The sequence below is a fragment of the Poecilia mexicana genome, unplaced genomic scaffold, assembly GCF_051168715.1.
Source record: "Poecilia mexicana isolate PSO_F unplaced genomic scaffold, ASM5116871v1 scaffold_9, whole genome shotgun sequence".
Taxonomy (NCBI): domain Eukaryota; kingdom Metazoa; phylum Chordata; class Actinopteri; order Cyprinodontiformes; family Poeciliidae; genus Poecilia; species Poecilia mexicana.
In genome coordinates, this window is record NW_028263378.1 from 11,659,810 (window position 1) to 11,680,478 (window position 20,669).

Sequence of the window (20,669 nt, forward strand, 5' to 3'; positions counted from 1 at the left end):
ATTCAAAAAGCTGAAAGGATCATTTTAATTTATTCTTTGACAATTTGACTTTCTTTTTTCATGCAGGTTATAGATGTTAATTGGCAGATATTTTCAAAAGAACCTGTTCAAAGGGTCCCTTTCATGTCTGTAATTGCTTGTTGGTGTGCCCGACCCGCCATTCTGACACCAGGAAAACAGAGCTGCGTTTTCACCTCTATTAATGAGTCATTGTTATGATTTCTTTGCTAATTGCCCTGATCACAAAAGAACGGTAACGTTAATAAAAGTTATAAATCATCCCACCACCCAGCCAGACGCTCATTTTCTCCAGCCCATCCGCCTTCCGACCCTGGCTGTGTGTGCATGCTGATCATTGAATCTGAGAAGGGGAAAACCTCAGGCTCAAAGCCAAATCCTTGTCATTTTTGGCCAGAATGACTACTATATATCAAAGTAAAGCTCTTGATGAAGCCTGTTATCCTTTATCAAAAAGACATTACCAAAAATCTTGACTCAAATCGAATTGGAATATAAAACCTCCCAGGTAAATGGCTTCTACAGGGAATAAGAAGTGATTGTGCCCATCAAGTGTTTCTTGGACTATTTATTGAGGAGACTAATAAAAAAATCACACAATAGCGGAAGAGAAAAAGTGATGAAAAATACATTTATTTGGGAACTGTAATAATAAATGTATTGTCATTCTGCCCTTCTTCTCAATAGTGAAACAGAAAAATATATATTTTTTAAAATATTAAAAAGATCCTTGCATCACTCTGCTGGAATAAGTGGGAAAAGAGAAACGATGTTATTACCGTCGCTCACTTTGACAGTAGGTGAAGAAGAGGATGAGGATGATTAGGAGAAAATGAAAGCAGCTGGGGGTGTATTCTGAGGGCGTAGTGAGTTAAACGTGCCTGTTATCAACTTATTTTTATTGCATGTGAGACAGAGATGAGACTCACCAGGAGAGGAATGCAGACACGGCTGTAAAGTGGGTGTGAAAACAACCATGTCCGCTGACCTTCCCATCCCTTCTCGTCTGGTAGCTGATGTATTTTTCTCTTAAATATATGTTCTGCAAAAACAGAGGAATATAAAAAAGGGACACTTCTGGGAGTTTGCGTGGCGCGATGATTGTATTTATGTCTGGTTGCAGAAGAGCGCCCCTCCTGCCAGTGTGTGCGGCAATAGCTGCAAGCGAACAGCGCTGAGTTTACACAAGAGTACGAGAACAGGTCAAGAGGATTATCTTAAAATATTAGCTGCCCTCTTAGCCTCCTCCTCCTCCTTCTCTTGTCTTTCCTCCTCCATTTTTTCTCCTTTTCTGCTCCCTTGATGGCCAACAGCACCTGTCGCACAGAAGACGCAGCAGACATTTAGATGCAGCAGCCTCTAATTTCCTAGACATTACAAGGAGAAATGCAATGATGCAAAAGACAATTTACAAGACTCTCTTGTGAGTTTTATATATCTTCTGTCATTACCTGGTGTAAAAATAAAGCAAAACAATGTGACTGACATAAATTGATATAATATTCAATCTACACAAATTGAGTGGAATGGAAAGAACTGAAACTGAACTAATCTTGTTTTTTTTTTTTTTTTTTTACATAACTGCATATGAATCTGACTTGTTTGTGAAATATCCCAAGATGAAGAAGATTGGTTATAATTTAGCACTACAAAAATTAACTGAATTTAATCATGGTTTCTTTCTCAGTTAGACTAAGCACTTTTATAAATGTTGACATTTCTGATGGAAAATGTTCATATGTGGCCTACTTTTAGTGACTGACTGACTTCAGTTTGTTTACATGGATATGGGAGTTTATATTTCCTTTCTTTGGAACTCTCATTAAAATTAGAACCAGTGCAATACTTACATTTTCACACTGAAAATAGTTTGAAATGATAATTTCAAACTATTTTCAAGTTCACCAAGATTAAGCCTATTTCCAAATTCTCTCCTGACATGTCTGAGCACTCACTTTGAAGATGTTTTTAGTTTTATACACAACTTTATTACATATTTTTAATAAATGATTAAACTGATTGGTATTACAAAAAAAATATGAGTACTTCTTGGTTTAATATACAGCTAAAATACTTCTACAACATTTATCACAATCACAAAACCTTTAAAAATGTATTACAAAAGGTGGTATGTAAATATTTAGCCTGACAACTGTCATACAAGCACAGCTTACAAGCAAAATTAACTTTTCTGATGCTAAACTGGTCAAATCTGGACTCGATTTAAATTTTTACTTCTACAATGAACTTAAACCACAAGTCTAATAACCACTCTTAGCTTTTACTAACTTTATATATGTCAGCACAGTTGACAAACTTTCCCTGCTGCCCAGGGAAGTGAGCCATTTCATCAAGATCAAAAACTGCCACAGCGTTAAACGTACAATATGCAAACTATAAATTTTGTACTAAAACGGGCCCCAACATCAAATTCTGCTTTGGGCCTCATCAAACTTTGGGTTGTCTCTGCCCCTGCTGTGAAGCTTTCTGCGAGTATTTAAACCACGGGCAACTAAAACTCGCTTTTTTTCTTAGGCTGAATCAGTGATTCAGAGCTACGGGGCTTTCAGGGTACTGGAACTCGTCATTCTCCTTGAATCAGAACAGAAAGCTGTTCTGATACATGTGCATGGAGATTTCGTAAACAACCACTCACCTTCTTCTTCTTTTTTTTTTTTTTTGCACAGATGGACTTGATGCACCTTCTTGAACTCTTGTGGAAAACAATGTGGCATTTCTTTTTTTTTTTTGCAGAGAGTTACAACCAGGCTTACATACTCTGTTGAGCTTAAAAATTAAGGGTCATATTTATTTAATTTTGCCCACAACAAAAAAGGAAGAAGAGGAAGAAAAAAAAAAACTTTTTTTTCTTAAAAAAAAGTCTTTTTTTTTCTTATTAAACTTTAAATGTGTAAACACCACTGGAACAAAAACTGTAAACATAAATGAAAAAAGAAACATAAAAACATTATAGATAAAATTATACTTGAAATAATGTATATTAAATAATTATAAATACCTTGACTTTCTTTTATTTTTTTTAACAGAGAGCTTACTTGAGAAATCAGTGTGGGGAATTATGTTTTTATGCTTGTTTTGTCCCAATACACATGCAATATATAGAAAAATCTGAGATGGAAATAATGATAATAGAACAAAACAGAAAACTGGACAATCTTATATGATTCAGTGAAAAATACAACAAAATGATAAATAAATGCAATACAAATATCTATAGGTTACTATATTATGTGTAATATTTGGTAATTTTTTATTTGTATTTCTTCAAATGTGCCGTTTTTATTAAATAGTAAAATATATTTACTCCTTTTCTTTCTCTACTTCCTTTTATTTCTTTTCTCTTTTTTTTTCTTTTTTTTTTACACCGCGTCCTTTTGCATGTAATTAAATAGCACCGAGCGCAGCTTATCTGCGGGATCTGTCAGTGGAGAATGTAAAAAGCGCTCCCTGTCCTGGGCACCTCGCTCCTCTGCCCCCTTCCAGCTCCACCTTTCTATAATTGAATTACCTCGGTTTTAAGAAGTGGGCGGGGCTTAGGTCTGCTGGTTTCACGCCCATTTAGATGGTCGCAAACCAATGGGACTATGCCCCGCTCCGCCGTAACCAAACCCACTCTCTCAGTCCCCGTCTGGAGCTTGCGTGGAGCTGCTACCTCTGTCCTTCTTCTTACCCAGTCTCTTCGTGTCCACTAAAAACACAAGAAAAAAAAAAAAAAATCAACAACCAAAAAAAAAAAAAAAAAAAAAAAAATCAAATATCAAATAACAACAAAACAAAAAGAACGGGAGGGACGACAACAGAGCACGCACATGGGAGAGCGCTGCGATTTTTCCACTCCCCTACGTTGCGCGATGGCTTATATATGAGGAGGACACTTTGGAATGCGGAGATAAAAACAAGCGTCTCCAGAAGGGAGAGAGAGAGAGAGAGAGAGAGAGAGAGAGAGAGAGAGAGGAAGAGAGAGAGAGAGAGAGAGAGAGAGGAAGAGAGAGAGAGAGAGAGAGAGAGAAAACACAACACGGCCACAGAGACGGACTCCTCCCCGCCTCGGCCGTGACACCTCCGGCGGATCACAGCGAAGAGGATGACAGTGTTTCATTTTTTGTTTGTTTTGGGTTTGTTTTACACGGCGATCTAACGCTGTCAGTCATCATTTTCCTCCGGCACGCACTGACTGGCTGACTGCATGGCTTCAGAAAGTTGCCGGGATAATAACATGGACATCTGACTTGCGCCCTCACAGCGTCATTGGACCACATTGAGCCCCCCTCTCTCCATCACGTCTCGGACTAATCTGCGCTTTTTGCGTTTGGAGTGAAGGGCTGAGCAGTTGTCACTTTGGCCCTGACACAGGCTACACCCAGCAAGCGCAAGGGGGGGTTTGACACTGTACAACGCCACGGGAGACACCGAGTGTTCTGCTGCGCATTGGTGGCTTTCTGCGCTGGTCTCACTTGTTTGTGCATCAGAGAGGGGGGGACCACATTCTATCTGGATTCCTCCGTCTTGATAAACCGGCAAGGAACAAAAAAGGCACATGTTTTCATCGGGACTGTTGACGCCTTAATTTTTGTAACTTCACATTTCCGTCAACCTGAACAAGTGTCACCTCATCCGTCCTCCCCGTTGAATGATCACATTTGCCTCTTTTCTTTCGCTCGTTTCTCTTTCTGTTCGCCTTACGTTGATAGCTCTGAAGCAGAAACACCGGTCCACATGTGACTGAGATCAGGTCACCTGTCCCGGTTCAGGCGCCCCGTTTCTCCTACCTGCACCCTCCAACCCGCTCCACATATCTGATCCTACCGAGCGATCGACACTGAGACGGAATAGACTAACGAAGTTTTGCTGTAGTGATGCTGCAAGTGGAAATGGTCCTCTTCGTCTGCCTGGTGCTGCTGATGTGTGTTCTAAGCCAGGAGCCCGGATCCAAAGTGGTGGCCGACCGCTACGCCGTCTTCTGGAACCGGACCAACACCAAGTAAGTGCTGTAGCCGCGCATCGAGCAGGCTTCCCCCGCTGAGAGTGGGAGATGTTTCCCTCCTTCTCTCTCTCTCTCCGCTCTGAATGAACCATCGCTCTTTATTCTGCGCAGCCAGATTCTGTAGGTACAGACCGACTGCTGCTGAGGACAGGAAAGTACACCAACGAGATTGTTGGGTTTCATGTAGTTGTGCCGTGCGTCTTTCGAGATATAACCCGTAAAGTAAGGCCTATTTCCCTGCTGCCTGTGGTCCCCAGATCTACGCAAATTTCTGCTGGAGTGTTGTCAGCTGTAGTTGTGGAGAAACAAATTATGTTCTTTTTATGTTTTCTACTTTTATTCCCGGTGTTTCTACCCGCCTGTTTCGAGCAGCAATGTCAGATTAACACACAGATGGAAATCACGTATTTTCTCGCTTCCTAAAGCAGTCTGATGATCATGCTTAAAACTTTCGACCGTCGTGGAAACACACGGGTCAAGCGTGTCAGAGCTGCACTCTACATGTAGATTTGAAATATTTAGTAAAAGTCTTCACATTCTACAAAACATGTGCTTGTACAACCAGAACGTCTATTTTAATTCATCCTTCAATATTTAAATCTTTAGTCCCCTCATTTAATTCAGTGATATAGGTTGCATTGAATTTTGCTTACAAAATACCAAAGTAAGCGCATATAAGCAAACTAAAGCCCAAATGTTATGTAGTATTAAATTGTTCGTGTTCAAACTTTTAAGGATTTGTTTCTACATTTTGGTCATAATCCTAAACTAGTTTCTGAGAGTTGTGGTAAAAGATCTTTTAAGAAGAAAAAGCCAAATCAGATTAGAATAATTGTTTTTCAGATTATTACATACAGTTTCTATTTTTTTTTTGTTTGTTTGTTTGTTTGAAACTATGCAGAATAGTGTGCCTTGTAATTACTTTGAACAACCCTGGTGCTGTTGAAAATTAAACAAAATTATTGGAGGTGTTATTTTGAACCTTAAATAGTATTTTGAAAAAGGAGAATAATTAAAAAGACTGTAGGTTAAAATGCACTTTTTTTGTTTTAGCTTAGTTTTTTAGAACTTATGAAAATTCTTATTGAAAAATCTGCAAAGTTTTAGTGTAATAGTGTCATACTGTATGCTTTATGTATTAGAGGAAGGGTCTAGACCGCTGTCTTAAAGCCCAAAGGTCCTGATGTGTTGCTCTAAAACAAACTCTTAAAAAGTTGATCTAAAGATGATGCACAGTAACAGAAAAAAAAATCAACCTTTCACTAAAACTTTAACAAAGCAAAAAAAAACAACCAAAAAACAAAAAAAAAACATCTGTGTGCTGATAATAAGGAAATAGTACTGTAAAGGTTGTTGAATAAGATCAAGCACCTTTCAAAAAGTTTCTCAGACGTGAAACCTCGTTGCTCCTTCTAGTCCAAGCTCTTGTAAACTGTTTGTCCAGACAGCATTTCCTTCCAAAAGTCCCTCATATAGCACACTGTACAGCCTTGTCCCCGGCTTATTAAGTCTGATCGCCGCCTGGCAAAGTTTACCGAGACCTTTCACTCAACTGCCACCAGCACTTAGTGTTTTATTTGTCGACCGAAAAAAAAAAAAAAAAAACCCTCCTAGTGAGCAAAGTCATTAATAGCACACGGCGAATTTGTTGAGCAACTATTTACATTGAGTTTGAAGTTTGTGAAAACATGACTTATTGCTTGAAACTATTAGCGGCCAGGGTGTAAAAACGGAGGGGCGACTGCATAGGCTCCCGGTTGGAGTTGGGGGGCCAGTCCTAGCCGGGTGTGTAGATTCCCAGCTTGATAAACCATGGAGCATGACTGGTGTGGTCTGGGTGCCCATAGCCAGACTTACCCTGACTGTTTGTTAATGGAGCACTGTCTTTAATGAAGGTAAACGCAATCTTGAGTTAGATCTTGATGCCTACCATTGATAGACACACATTCACTGGGCTGTGCTATTTTTTCCCCGAGGAAAAAAAAAAAAAAGAAAAAGTTTTGAGTTGACAGGCTGCTTAGTTAACTTGATACCTTCCAGATGTGCTGACAAGTTTTCCTGCTTTCTGTGAAGGGGGGAAAAAATTGAGATTGAAATAAATCCACTGTTAATCTCAGATGTGACCCGTTACCAGGAACAGGCGCAGAGAATATTCTGATATTGCTCTGATCTATATGCTCCGCTCTCTTTGAACCCCAGTAAAACCTGAGTAATAGATAGTTTCCTGAGCCTCATCTGTTTCTCAGATTGAAATTCGCCTGAGGAAAGGAAACAGGTTTTCACGGAGGCTGCAGCTCTGTAACAGTCGGTCCGCACTACTTTACTGTGAGTGGAGTTTGTTTGCCTCAGAGCCCTGCAGGGGTTGAGAAGCCAGAGAGGTAACTTTTTTAAAGCACAGACGGAGAGAGTTAGCAAACTTATCGTATTGATGAGTCAGTTAATAAATATCGAGTCCCTTTCCAGCTGCATTACTGTAGAAAATTGGTGTGGACCTGGAACTTGGCTGTGTCTGTTTTCTTTTTCTTTTTCTTTTTTCTTTTTCTTCGGCTGAGGCTGAACGGTCTCACTGAGAGCACGGCTGCTTTGGAGAGCATTCAAGCACACAAACAGGCACACTGAGCCAAAAACACATGGTGCATATGATGGCAGAAAATATCAAATCATATGACTTGCTAGGATGATTTAAAAAATGTAGTTTAATGAATAATTTCAGTGTTTTTTTTGTATTGTAACAATGCTCTTTTGTATATGGACCATATGCACTTAGATAGTTTTACTATCTGAAGAAAAAGTATGTTTTGGGTTATTATTTTAGATGTCCAAAACAGTATCCAAAGTCTGGCTTGCGAAAACAGACGTTGACCAATTCTGGTGTATTTAGTGTTTGTTAAAAAACTATAAGACATGAAAAAAATAAAAGGAAAGAAAAAAAAAACAATATGTTTCAGATTCTTGCACGTATTTTGTAATATAGAATCTGACAGAAATGGAAGGAATTACATGATCATTCATTTAATGAATGAAATGATTTATCCATGTCCTTTAAAATAAAACTCAAAAGAAGTGCATGCTTTTGGTTGATGCTTTATAGACTAAAAAACAGCATCCTTAGTTCTTTCAGTACTCTTAGTTTTGAAGCATTTAATGAATAGAAAAAAAAATCTGTATCTGTCCTTCTGATCTTTGATCAGACCCGACTAGTTTCGTTGTAAAAAAAATACTATTACAAAAAAGAGAAGAAGAGGAATTGAACTCTGATATATTAAGTAAATTAAACAAAAACCAGTTGAATTATAGGTAACCCCATATGTGCATCAAACCTTTTGACTCCAGCACTTATCATAATTAATTTATTTGCAACTCAAAAAAGTACATCAGCATGCTGGCTGATAAGTTTATTGACTGAAAATGGTGGAAGTGCCAGGTTTAGATAGATTAAAAATGAATAGCCAATCAAGGTGGATCTCTGGTTGCCCACTTATTCATCTGAAATGCACAGCAAGAAATCTCAAAACGGAGACTTTCACGTGCACCAAAATAGCATTAAAAACTTTGTCATGTCTGCTGCTTAATGTGTAATTAGGAGTTCAAAACATTATGTAGTGACCACAAGAAAGCCTCCCTGAAACTGTCTGGTTGTAATATGCTAAATTGTTGTAGAAAGTTTATTCTGGACAAAGACAAAAAAAAGAAAAAAAAGGGGGAAAAAAGTTCATGTTCAAGTTAGTTTTACTTTTGTTCTCATTGTTGGTAGACAAAACACACGATAGCTCACATTTTAATCAGTATCAAACAAGGAAGCATACATAAAATCTTACTTTTTTTGATTTTTTGCCTAGCTTTTTGATTGGTCAGATTTATTGTATTGCAGTGTAAGTTTGTAGTGTGGCTATTTGTGCTGGCCGTGCCCCAGTAGCTGTGTTTGTGAAGTAGGTCATTTTGATTGAGACTCAGGTGGGGTTCCTTGCGGTTTCGCTGGCTTTTCTCCAATATTTTGTTTCACAACTACAGCATGAGACCAAGAACTTGCTAGTTGTTTTATTCTGAGTAACACCTTAATTTTCCACCTTTTGGCACATTTACATTTGCCTTTTTGTTATTTCCTTTTCGTTCAATATCAAAAACCTACTCTAATTGTTGGTTAAGAGTCATAAAAGAACTTCTGACATCTTCCGGTGTAAAAATGACATTTATTTTGTCTGTTATCGCATGTATTAAGACTAATAGGAAAGAAGGTGGCAGGATCTAATAGTCTCTCGATTGTGATTTCAAAAAGACAGCAATTCCGTTTTCCTCTTTTCCCCTCCATGCCTCCTCCCTTTTCTCCTGTGTCGCCTCTAAACTCTCAGCTGAATCTCTCCGTCGTTCTCTCCCCTCTTATCCCTCGCCTGCCTCCATCTCTTCTCGCCAGGCACAGAGAATAAAAGAATACAATTAGATATTTTCAGAGTCCCTCCACGGTTAGATGGTAGGGAAAGAGCCTCAGAGGTCATACTCACTCTGAGTGAGAGAGGTCACGCGCATACGGTGAGAAGTAACGAAGCAGAAAGTTGGCCAGTGAATGTGAAACTAGCAACTAATAACTCTCCTTGAAACGTACGGTGTTGTTAGCACAACAGGCAGATGGAGGTTTTGTCCATTGATATTTTTCAAGGTGATTTATATTTTGCTGCAGAATACGACTGTAAAAATGACTGACTTGTGATGAAGTTTTCACATCTTTGAATGTAACTGGAGGTATCCACTCAGTAGCTGTGGCTGTGGTGTTTTCGTGCTCTTCTTGGAGTCACGTCTGCTTTGTCTTTTGTGCTTGTTTTTTTGGGGGGTTTAAATGTGTCTGTGTATTTAAAGTAATTGTGTGCTTAACAGAGCTGTTTTTTTTTTTTTTTGTTACGTTCAGATTCTCAGATACAAGACAAATCGCACATATTTTTCTTTTTTGGATCTTTTTTTTCTCTCTTTAACAAAATGTGGTTGCCTGCAAGGGTTATGTGGAAGTGGTTCGCTAAATGTGTAACTAAACATTCAAATTTAGTTTAGAAATTAGGCAGGATTCAGTTTCTGGAGTCAAGAATAAAATCGTTTCTGAAAAGTTATGGTTACCAAAATGTTCAGTCATACATTTTTCTTGATGTTTTTTCTGAGAGCCCACAGAAAGTGCTGGAGTTTTCAGAGTTTTCTTTAGCTGTGTGAAGAGAAGAGAAGCACATTACCGTTCCTACCCCATTTGTTGCTGCCCGCCGTTGTTTAACTTTTCCTTAAGTTACAAAAAACAGGCAATTGTTCTATGTGGAAATATATCTGTTCTCAAAAAATTGGAAACAAAAGGAGCGCTGCCTTTTTTTTACTCCTGCTAAGCAGCCAGCTCATGCAGCACAAGATGAGAAAAAAAGAATACTATCACTGAAAATTGCTTTGATGACTTTAATTAGGATTAGCCCATATTTTTTTTTACTATTTACTTCCCCCCTAGTCTCTGTTACCATCTCAGCCACTAGAAACATACATTAGGTTTTTTTAACCGACTATATTTTACATGTGCTGAGCATGTAAAATATTCTGCCTTTTGCAATTACGATTTTTGAGATAATAACTGCAGTTCAATATATTGTACAGCTCTACAAGTGTAGGGTCTATCCAATATATTAACCCAGCTAGCCCAGCCAGTATCAGCTTTACTTCTGTAATGCCGTAAAGAGCAGAAAGACTAAGAAAAAAAAATACATAGTTTTGCTGGTATAGTAGCAAGTAGCAGAATCAAACAATAAAATAAATAAATGAAGGTAGCACTAAGTATAACTGTAAAAAGCAATCTACAATTTTAGCAGCAGTAAGGAGAAAAAAAAAGAAATATATATATATGATTTTTTTTTTTTTTTTTTTGCGGAGAAGACCATATTGGCCCTTACCCATGAAAAAACAATAAAATAATTGTATGTCAAGTTATAAATGCAACAGAATTTGAAAGCATTTAATAAAAAGAAAGATCAATATTAATGAGGTCATTGTTTTCATTTCCTTGCTTTCCCATTCTCTCCTCAATTTTCCTAAAAGTTCTCATTAATTACCGCCTTTTTTATGTCTGTGACATTGGCGAACACGGCATGAAAACGGCAGCCAAACAGAGAGCGGAGGGGAGCACAAAATGTGAGTCGGGCTGTAGAAAATTCAAACAAGACACGATAGAAGAAGAAAAAAAAAAAAACAACAACCTAGCAACAACTGTAACGGCAACGTTGCAAATTTAATTATTTACCAGGCTCTATATGCCACTTTATATTTTCTCACTAGACCTGTAACTGCATTTCTGTTTAAATTATAATATATATATATATATATATATATATATATATATATATATATATATATATATATATATATATATATATTTGTCGCAATTAGGTTGAAAATGAGTCCAGCAGGCAGTAGTCAATGCTCAGTCAATGTGTTTTAGCAGAGCAGCTGTTCTTCGGTGTGCAGTGGAGGAAGGGGGAGGACTCTTGGCCCTGACCCTTGTGGAGGTGCTATGCGGCGGACAGAAGCAGCCCTGTCGCCTGGGGTGCTTGGTGGCTGGGCTGCAGTCGTGGATATGCTAATCCTGTAGAAGGCAGCCTGCAACTGGACAGAAAGGAGATTCCTTGTACGCGTCTGTGTGTGGAGTCTGAAAAATTAGAGCGTTTAATGACCTAAAGCTTTTCTGTGACCTTGCATGAGCAATTTATAGAACTCCTCAGCTCTTTATTTTAAACTATAAAATAAAATGTGTTTTCACAATTAAATAAGCACTGCTCAGCCGAACAAAGTAGCAGTGTTAATTAAGATAGAATCATAAAAAAAAGTTTCCTTATCCTTCCAAGCGCAGCATAAGTTTTTTTTTTTTTTCCTGCACTGACAAATGGAAAAACTATTGAATGGCAGCTTCGTTTCAAGCTACGTGTTTCACTCGCTTTCCCCCCACACTTTAATGTCTAGGTTTTTGTTTTCAGAGTAATCACTCCAAGGTCAGATCAAGTGCTGAAATGCTGCTATCAGCCGAGCGATCTGTCTTTTTGCCCCCTTTTCCAACCCGCGGCGCTCAGTCCGTGGGGGAACATTCTATACTGCTCTTCTCAGAAACAATAAAATATTAACCGTCTTATGCATATGTGCAAATCTTGATTGAAAACCTATTTTTTGATATGTTCACAATAAGTACATGCATCTGCAGAAACACAGAGTACATTATTTTTGTTTACGGGCATTTATTACATTTCTTTGTTCTCAACACATTCAAGATTTAAGAAAACAATGATTTTAAATTCTTGGCTTTTGTCATAGCAAAAGTACTTTTACAAGTTTTTTTTTTCTTAAAAACAAAAATCTACACATAAAGGCTCATGTTTCATTATAAGACACTGGAGAAGGATTGATTGAAGGTTCAAACTTGAATCGCACCATTATCCACCAAAGATGCTCTTTCATGGTTAGAAAAAAATGCCGCTGCCACGCCCATCTTTATCTTGTCTGCTCTCTACTATAAGATGGAGGCTTTCCAGCAGCTGTTTCAACGTAGATCTTCCTCTCTTAACCAGAGAGGGGCACTACTGAGAGACATCTGATTGCCTACAGTGCCTGCTCTGCTTTTGAAGAAAACCATTTAAGATCTAGATATGATATGAAAACTGTTTCTAAGCACAAACTAGAACTTCTGTTGATCTTATTCATGGTCAAATTTCCATTGTGTTGCAGACATTAGATCTCCATGTGTTGGGGCCAAAAGAGCCATTGGGTTTCAATTCTTTTTTTTTTTTTCTTTCGTCACTGCTCTGTTTGACTGGAATTTTTGACGTGGACGCTTGAGACCGCTCGTTTTTTGACAGCCACATTTTCCACAGATAACTCCTTTCATGGTAGGCTGACTTCAGGCCATACGCTGCGTTTTTCCTTATTTAACTTGAGGGGAGCTCGTGGGGTAGTGAATGGATGTTTTTCTAGCTGGGCAGCAGTGTGGAGAATAGATCCCAGAAGAGAACACATCTCCAGCCTGTGAATAAAGACCTAATTGACGGTTGTAGCCAGTTGTAAATGACTCATGAGGTAATTCGTCTTCCCAGGACAGACTGGGAAGCACACATGTATGGTTGTGTGGGCCACTGTTTCGTCAGAATTGATGCACTTTCAGACTTTCAGCTTCTATATGTCCTGAAAAAACACCTTTGAGCCAGTAATATGTGCTGTTTTAGCCAGAGATCACTTTTCAAGTCTGTACGTATAAAAGATTCTCATGCATATATTGACAGAAAGGGGAAAATGTTCACCTTTTTCTTAAAGTCACTGTTGTGATGCTGATCCACTGACCTGAATATAAACAAAGAGTCAAGCAAAGTCACCTTCTCATTGTTCATTCTGCGGCCGTAGCTGCAAGACCTGCCAATAATAATCTTGCTGTGTTACACTGAAAAGACAGTAGATAAAAATACAAGCAGCCAATAACACCCCCACCACCACCACCACCACCACCACCCACCTCTCATCTTCCCACCCCAGTGCCGGGTTGTGAGCCTGAAAGGCGGCCATTGTCCTGCTTTCTCTGCCCACTCTAAAAAAGCCTGAGCTCCAGGTCATATGTGGATTTTAGGTGAAGGGAGAGAGACAAAAAAGGACAGATGACAGGAGTCGGCATGGACCAGTTTTGCACTGATAAGATACACCAGTGTTTTAAAAAGTTATGTTTTCAAAACTGCTGGAAATTTCTGTCATACTGTTCCCCATGGAGTAAAATCCTTTCAAGGATACATTAGATAAATACCAGAATTTTCTCCGGGTTTATGAAACTCAAAGGTGCATTCAGACTGTAGCAGCAAGTTTCAAGCAACATACTGCGATGTATATCTTTTAAGCAGAAGTGGACTGAAGGATACCAGAGCAGATAGCCTGTCTAAACATTTACTTGTACTCAGAGTGTTACTCTATAAAGAACTAAAGAGCAAAAGTTTATAATATGCACATTACAGGTACTTTTATTGAACTATAACAAAATTAGCTGTTACTTTCTATATTTATTTGTTATAATATTATCTCTGACAATATTATAATTGTATTTTATCAGCAGTAGAGATAATTGTTGCTTTTTTGTTTAAAACTAAAGGAGCTTTTTTTTTTTTTTTTTTTTTTTTTTTTAGTAAAGGTTTTGCTGTGAGAATGTCTTACTGGCTCGTTTCTGGATAGAAAAAGGGAAATTAAGCGAGAGAACACACAGCTACATTTGTAGCTTGGTTTATGGACCGAGAGCAGAAGAAGGCAAACATGAGGATGGATGCATGCGGCCAACTGTGGCTCAGTGGGAAGAGTAGTCGTCTTGCAATCTTAAAGATGCTGGTCCGAGTCCAGCTTCCTCCTGTCAGCGTATGTGGAAGAAAAAAAAATAAAAGTGGCTTTTTCCGCTCACTTCCAAGTAACCTGCTTCCCCTTTGCTTTAAACCATCCAATTCCTACCCTCCTCCTTGTCCGTCCTTGTTGAGGCTTAAAGATGCATGCAGTTTGCTGGCTGCCTTCCTCCCTGGAGGTGACAACGGTTGGTTTGTTGGTTGGTTGGTGGCATTTCTCCAGTGGCCATACTCTGCATCTTCACCCCAATGAGATGTGGTTTTCATGGTGTGGGTTTAGTGACCCTGTGGCTGTTTTCTGCAGAGACAGGATTAAGCCCACAGGTTTTAAACCCTTGTTTTGTTTCCTCAGACAGCTTGGACCACCACACACAGGGTTGTGTTTACTTGGTGGTGGTGGTGGGGGCTAGTGGTGTGCTGGTCAACACAAAGTTGCGTCTTACTCTTCACCTATTGTGATACATAGCACGCTGTGCCCTTGAACGTGTATTTTCCGTTGTATCAAAGTCAGAAAGCTGAGGCGTGTGCAATGTTGCAGCATAATGGAGGGTTTCTTTCCACAATGCCGCGTATGCGCTGCAGGGACAAACTGGAACAATAAAAACAGAGCAAGTTTTGTCCTCAGACATAATTTACAAGAGAAGACCATAAAATTATTTGTTTGTTTCGTTGTGATGCATAATTTGGCTCATTATGCAAGATCATAATACAAATAATTTAGAAAACGAATCTTATTTGTCTTGCCTTGTCTTCTAGTTTAATCAGTTTATAGTTTTTAGTACAAGAAAAATAAACTGTCAAACTGTATTTGAGAAATATTTTAGAAATTTTAAGTTAAACGCTACTAACTTGAGCTTTTAATACTTAAAGTACATTAAGTAAAACGTCATTCAGTATTCTGATGACTCACAGTACAACCTTCTCTGATAACTCCAAGAGGAGTGTGGAATCAAACAGTTGGTAAATCCCATTTAAAAATGTGTACCACTGCATAGAGCTCATCATCCTCAGTGAAAATTGTCTTTGATGCTCAAACGAATTGGAGTTTGTGCATGGACTGTATGTGTGTTTTTGCGTGCGTGCTCACGCATAGTTATTTGACTTGTCCTGAGCCGACCTCCTCTTTAATGAAGCAGCAGAAACACAAAGTCACTACTATAGCAGAGCACAGCACTATTCCTGACCCGTTTCTTCAAGCCTGCTCCTCTGAGAGCTGCTTCATAGTTTTCTCATTTTGTGAGAAAACTATGAACTATGAAGTTTTCTCACGCACGCACGCGCACACACACACACACACACACACACACACACACACGCACACACACACACACACACACGCACACACACACACACACACACACACCTATGCACACAGTTGAACTCTGTATGTGTGTGTGTTTGTAAGCACTGTAAGAATATTGGCTAATCAGTAATGACACTTTGCGGTTTCCTCATGTGCCCTAAGGCAAATAGTACCCTACTGGTGCCATTCTTGTGGTAGTAAACTGTCATATTTTTTATTATTATTTTTTATTGTAAAACTGAAGCACTATCTTGTTGCGGTATCAGTCTAAATTATTATTTTGAGCATTGTATGTTTTTTAATGGTCATTAAACCTATTTTTTTCCCTTTTAGTGCAGGTTGGATTTAATCATCTGTTGCTCAAAATAAAATAAAAAAATGACTAGATTGGTCAAACCTGAACTTACTAACCATGGAGCTTTGATTACCAAAGCTGAGTGGGGCTTTGATAACCACCACATGAATACAGTATACTACTGTTTTGCTTAACCTAGCACTTTATTGCAGCTTCAGTGCTGAAACCTTTCACAGTTTTTAATAGGTTTAATCTCTACAAACCTGAGCTGAAAATGTCTTCAGCAGAAATCTATTAAAGCACAGTTGAAAGCCCTATTTTATTTGGGAGTGAGAGGGTGAAATTAGGACCTCTTGAGAAAACAACATATGGGCGAGTCCCACCTCAAAGTTTTCTACCCTGACTACATATTTTATGAACACAGTTTGTGATTTTCCCAAAAATAATGCAATATTGCCTTGTCCTTTTGAGCCAGATGCATTGGTAGATCCCTAATAAAAATAAATACAGTACACCTCTGCTTTGGAAAGGCAGTTCATTATTTCTTTAGTAAGGTTCGAGCTGCAGCAGATGTGGTATTTATTCAGCTTGTTTATTTTCTTCTCTTAAATCAGTGAGCAGTGAGCTTTGGGGTGCAGCAGCCTTTGAACCATGGCCTATCCCATGACTGCAGCCTGGGGTATTAACCCAGAGCCACTGAGAGGCTTAAAAAGCCATCAGCTCATTGTCCGGAGACACAAAAACCCCCTTCCTCTAAAGTCTCTCCCCCCATCCCTCTCTCCTCCTTTCCTTCTTCCCTCTTTTCTTAAGAATGTCTTGAGCTGGCCTCTGCTGGCATTCATATTAATCAGTTTTAAGGTTCTAATGAGATAAGTGAGACTTAAGGGGAGTCCCCAAAGTGGCCTAAGTCCACCAGATAAACAGAGGTGATGAGCGCTGCCTATAGCCACATCCTCAGGAGTGTGTGTGTTTTTCTCCCGGATAGTCATGCATACAAAAGTTTTAAAGTCCTTAATCTCTCAGTGGGGCTTTGATAACCAAAACATGACTAAACCAGGCTTATGGAGGGGACAGTCATCACCTTGCCTTGTGAAAATGATGGAAATAGTATTGTTGATATATTTCTTCCTCTTTTTTTGAAGTTGCAGAGAAGTTAGTCTACTTCCAAAATGATCTATTTTTCAGATCAGTAAGTACATTTCTTTGTCTTAACCCAAACACTCACTCCATTTGCTCCTCATCCCGCTAAGTATTCATAGGATATATAGGTCAGTGGGTTTCTTTCTTCGGCTTCCCTCTTTGCGGCATATTGCTCTTTCTGTCCTGCCCTCCTCTTCCAGTTCCCTCGCCGCAGTTGCCAGATCTGTAACTGTGTTGTCCTCAAGACTCGAGGGGGGCGGGGGGGTGTTGCTGAGTTGACCAAGCGCACGGCATCGACCTTAGGCTCAGAGTTATGGCTGCAGAGGTTGATAGACAACTGATCACATCCCAGTTCTCAAGCTCCGCTTATTTATGAATTTAGATTTTTTTTTTCTTCCTAACCGTGTTTTTCATTTTCACCACAGCAGCCTGAGTTCATCATATTTTTTAAACTTTTGAATAGGACTGCAAATATAAAGAAAGAAGTCTAACTGGGCAACTATGTTTAAAAGATAACTTATTGCCTTGATGAAGTAGAAGTAGAAGGTTAGGTTAGTTATTAAAAAAGTAAGTATACAGGATTATAAAGTTTTTGAATGCTACAAGTAAATGTACTCTGGAATGGAAAACAAAAAAACCAAAAAACTTTGAGGTTGTTGTACATTGCACACTCTGCTGGAAGTTTCCTGTTGAACTGGTGTGGTGGTTGTTGTGGCGGAGAGGCGGGACGAGACCCCAGAGAGTTCAGTTTCACCTGCTGTTCTGTTCCTCAGGGCCACAGGACTACGAGAGCGGAGACATTCCAGCCAGGATTAGAGCATGCATGTCAAATGGAAACGCAAATTTAGCGGGCAAGCAATGTGCCTTTTTTTTTTTCTCCTTTTCTTTTTAGTCTCAAGTTGAAATCATTTTTTCCTTGCTCCTCTACAGAGTTTCATAAGTGTAGTCAAATATTTTTTTTATGTAAAATAAAAGTGATAATTAAATGAAGTACCTGGGTTTACGCGTTTCCATAAAAATGTTTATATTTTATGACTTGCTCTTTTACATGGGGCATATTTTAATTATTAAAAAAAAATTGAATTTAGTTTCAACACAAAAATGCTAATATGATTGATACTATAGGATGATTTTTTTGTGTTTGGAACCAGAATTTTGGCTTCTTTAATGTAAACAATATTTTTAGGTTTTAGTAGGGTGTTATAGAGACATTATTAAAACTTTTCCATGTCGGAAAATTTGTGGTCTAGTACTTCCAGTTTGGTTTTGGAATAAAAGGAAACCACTGTCTATCATATATATATATTATTTCATTATTCTCATTATAAATCTTGACAGCGTGCTTGATTTTCAGGTATTTTTAATTAGGTACAGGGATGAGGTAAGCCAATAGCCTAGGGCAAAATGTGTCATTTTCCTGACACTAGAACAGAGTGCGTGTTTGGCTTTGGGTGGAGCGAAGAAATATTTGTTGCTGTTTGATATTTCTTAGAATAGCCGCTAATCGTAAAACCTCCAGTCAAGGCAGAAATGTGTATGGCTCGTTGATGGTAAAACAAAATCTGCTTGGTTACTTAAAGCAAACAAGTTTCATAATGACCGGCATGACCGTACGTGCATGTTAGTTTCAGTGATCTCTTTAAATTTAATGATGACTTGCTATTGTTCACATTGTAATGAAATAAGGGGTTTGCATGTTAACTAAAAGACATGTGCCAGCTGACAGGTAGGTCTGTGAAGGTGTTGAGGCTTGTCAGTCCTTGAATGATGCTAGGGTGACAGCAGCTTTAATAATGCAGCACAGGCAGACTTTTTTAAAATCCTTTTTTTAAAAAAGAGCCATCTGTACATTCGGTCTAGGTCAGATCGTGTCTGCTGCTGTACATTAGCTTCAGAGCCTTTCTGCCTGTATCACTGGTAAGAGGAACATGGCACGAAGATGGTTGAATTATTCACACTCATAATCGGCCTTTATGTCCTGCTGCCAGGCCTGGCCCCACTGTTATTCTAGTGCATAATTGATAGTGCTCAGAAGTGGAAAAGTTAGAATAGCAGAAGTAATGCGAAGCGAAAGTGTAGTCAGGCAGCACAAGGGGGGGAAAGGGAGGGAGGCAGACCCCAATAGGAGTTTTTACACCAAGCTTGTGTTAGCCTTTACGGGGCTTAGGCCCAGCCTGCGTGAGGATCGCGTGTGTAGGCCAGCCAGACTTGAATGGAGAAGAGGGGGGCAGTGGGATAAGAGGGGGGATGAAAGGATGAGGGAGGGAGAGAGAAGAGATGGGGATCCAGAGTAACAAGGTCTGACGTTGAGCTGGCCCAGAATATGATCTTTTTCTTTCCCTAAAGTTATCCTGGATGTGGACCATGGGAAAACATAAAAAATGAAAACAAGATGATTTTGATGTTATTAAGGAACGTAAATCACAGCCGCTGCTGTTTGCTTTTTGTTGTCTGGGTCTAGTCCAGATTTCCTTTTTGTTTTCCCTGCTACTTGCTGAGGCAGGTTAGGGAGGCACTGACATCACATTACAACAATGCGATACTATGATCAATAAACGGCAGCCTCCAGAGAAGAACAGAAACTGGCTTTGTTCCAGGAGTTACATGGAGAAATCAGCTGAAGAATAACCAAACACTTAAACTCTTTAAAATGTTTAAAGACTTTCCACCAAAAATAGGAAAAATAAAAATTTAATAGAGATGCACTAATTAGATTTTTCCTAGGTGGCATTGATTTCTGGTTTTCTTTAAGGACTACAAATTGATTAAAGCGCTGCATGCATTTTATCATCAAATTAATGTATTATATTTTTTAAAAATCTAACAATAATAACTTGAGCACATACTAAGTAAAGGTTTGTAATGATTACTTCATTTGTTAAAAAAAAAAATAGCTATCCAAACTCTACATGAAAAATAATCTCCCACCTTGCAAAAGCATGATTTAAGCTCAATTATCCACATTATTTAGAAAGCTGAGTTGAATTTAACACTACCCCAGACCTGATTACTGCCAGATCTGTATAATAAGGAACTAACAAATTCAACGTGCATGCTAAAAAACCCAGCCTCTGCTGGCTTTCACACAACAAACGAAATAAAGGTTTTGGTGTAGCCCAGTCAATTTCGGTACTTAAGTCTGATTGAGCTATTGGGGCATGGCATGTAAAGAACTGTTTAATCTTGAAAGTGATTGAAAATTGCTTATTTAAAGCAATTTTACAGAAAGTGGGCCATTCTTAGCTTTGATGCCTACATTTACATTTTGATAATTCAGGTACCTGACCTGCCAATCGTAGTCGATTATAGGAAAATTGTAATTTCATTGGTGGATCCATTAATAATGTATTTTCAGCTTTCCCCCACACAAATAGTATTCTTTAATTGTCTTAGTGGAATGAAACTGTTCCACTGAAGTCTGAATACGTCTCAGGTGAGGGTGTTAACATGGCCCCAGGTGTAGTCTATTTAACACCTCTCTAACCTTTGACAAAGACATGCTAACTGCTGCCTAGCTTTGCCTTTTGTGTTCCATAACAAAGC

At 38.7% G+C, this 20,669-nt stretch overlaps 1 protein-coding gene and 1 long non-coding RNA gene across 3 annotated transcripts in view; one reads left to right on the top strand and one right to left on the bottom strand.

Annotated features, from left to right (window-relative positions):
* Nucleotides 1-635: 635 nt before the first annotated feature.
* LOC106904831 (uncharacterized) lies at nucleotides 636-3,687 on the bottom strand. The gene is made up of 2 exons (XR_015764265.1): nucleotides 3,548-3,687; nucleotides 636-1,334 (listed from the first exon to the last, which is right to left on the bottom strand). It is a non-coding gene; the product is annotated as an uncharacterized LOC106904831 (long non-coding RNA).
* A 443-nt stretch (nucleotides 3,688-4,130) lies between these two features.
* efna5b (ephrin-A5b) overlaps nucleotides 4,131-20,669 on the top strand; it is a 117,715-nt gene continuing 101,176 nt past the window's right edge. For both annotated transcript variants that reach the window (XM_088008802.1, XM_088008803.1), the window contains exon 1: nucleotides 4,131-5,020. In XM_088008802.1, the coding sequence (XP_087864928.1) occupies nucleotides 4,896-5,020 (125 nt within the window). In that variant the 5' untranslated portion in view covers nucleotides 4,131-4,895. The remainder of the gene's footprint in view (nucleotides 5,021-20,669) is intronic.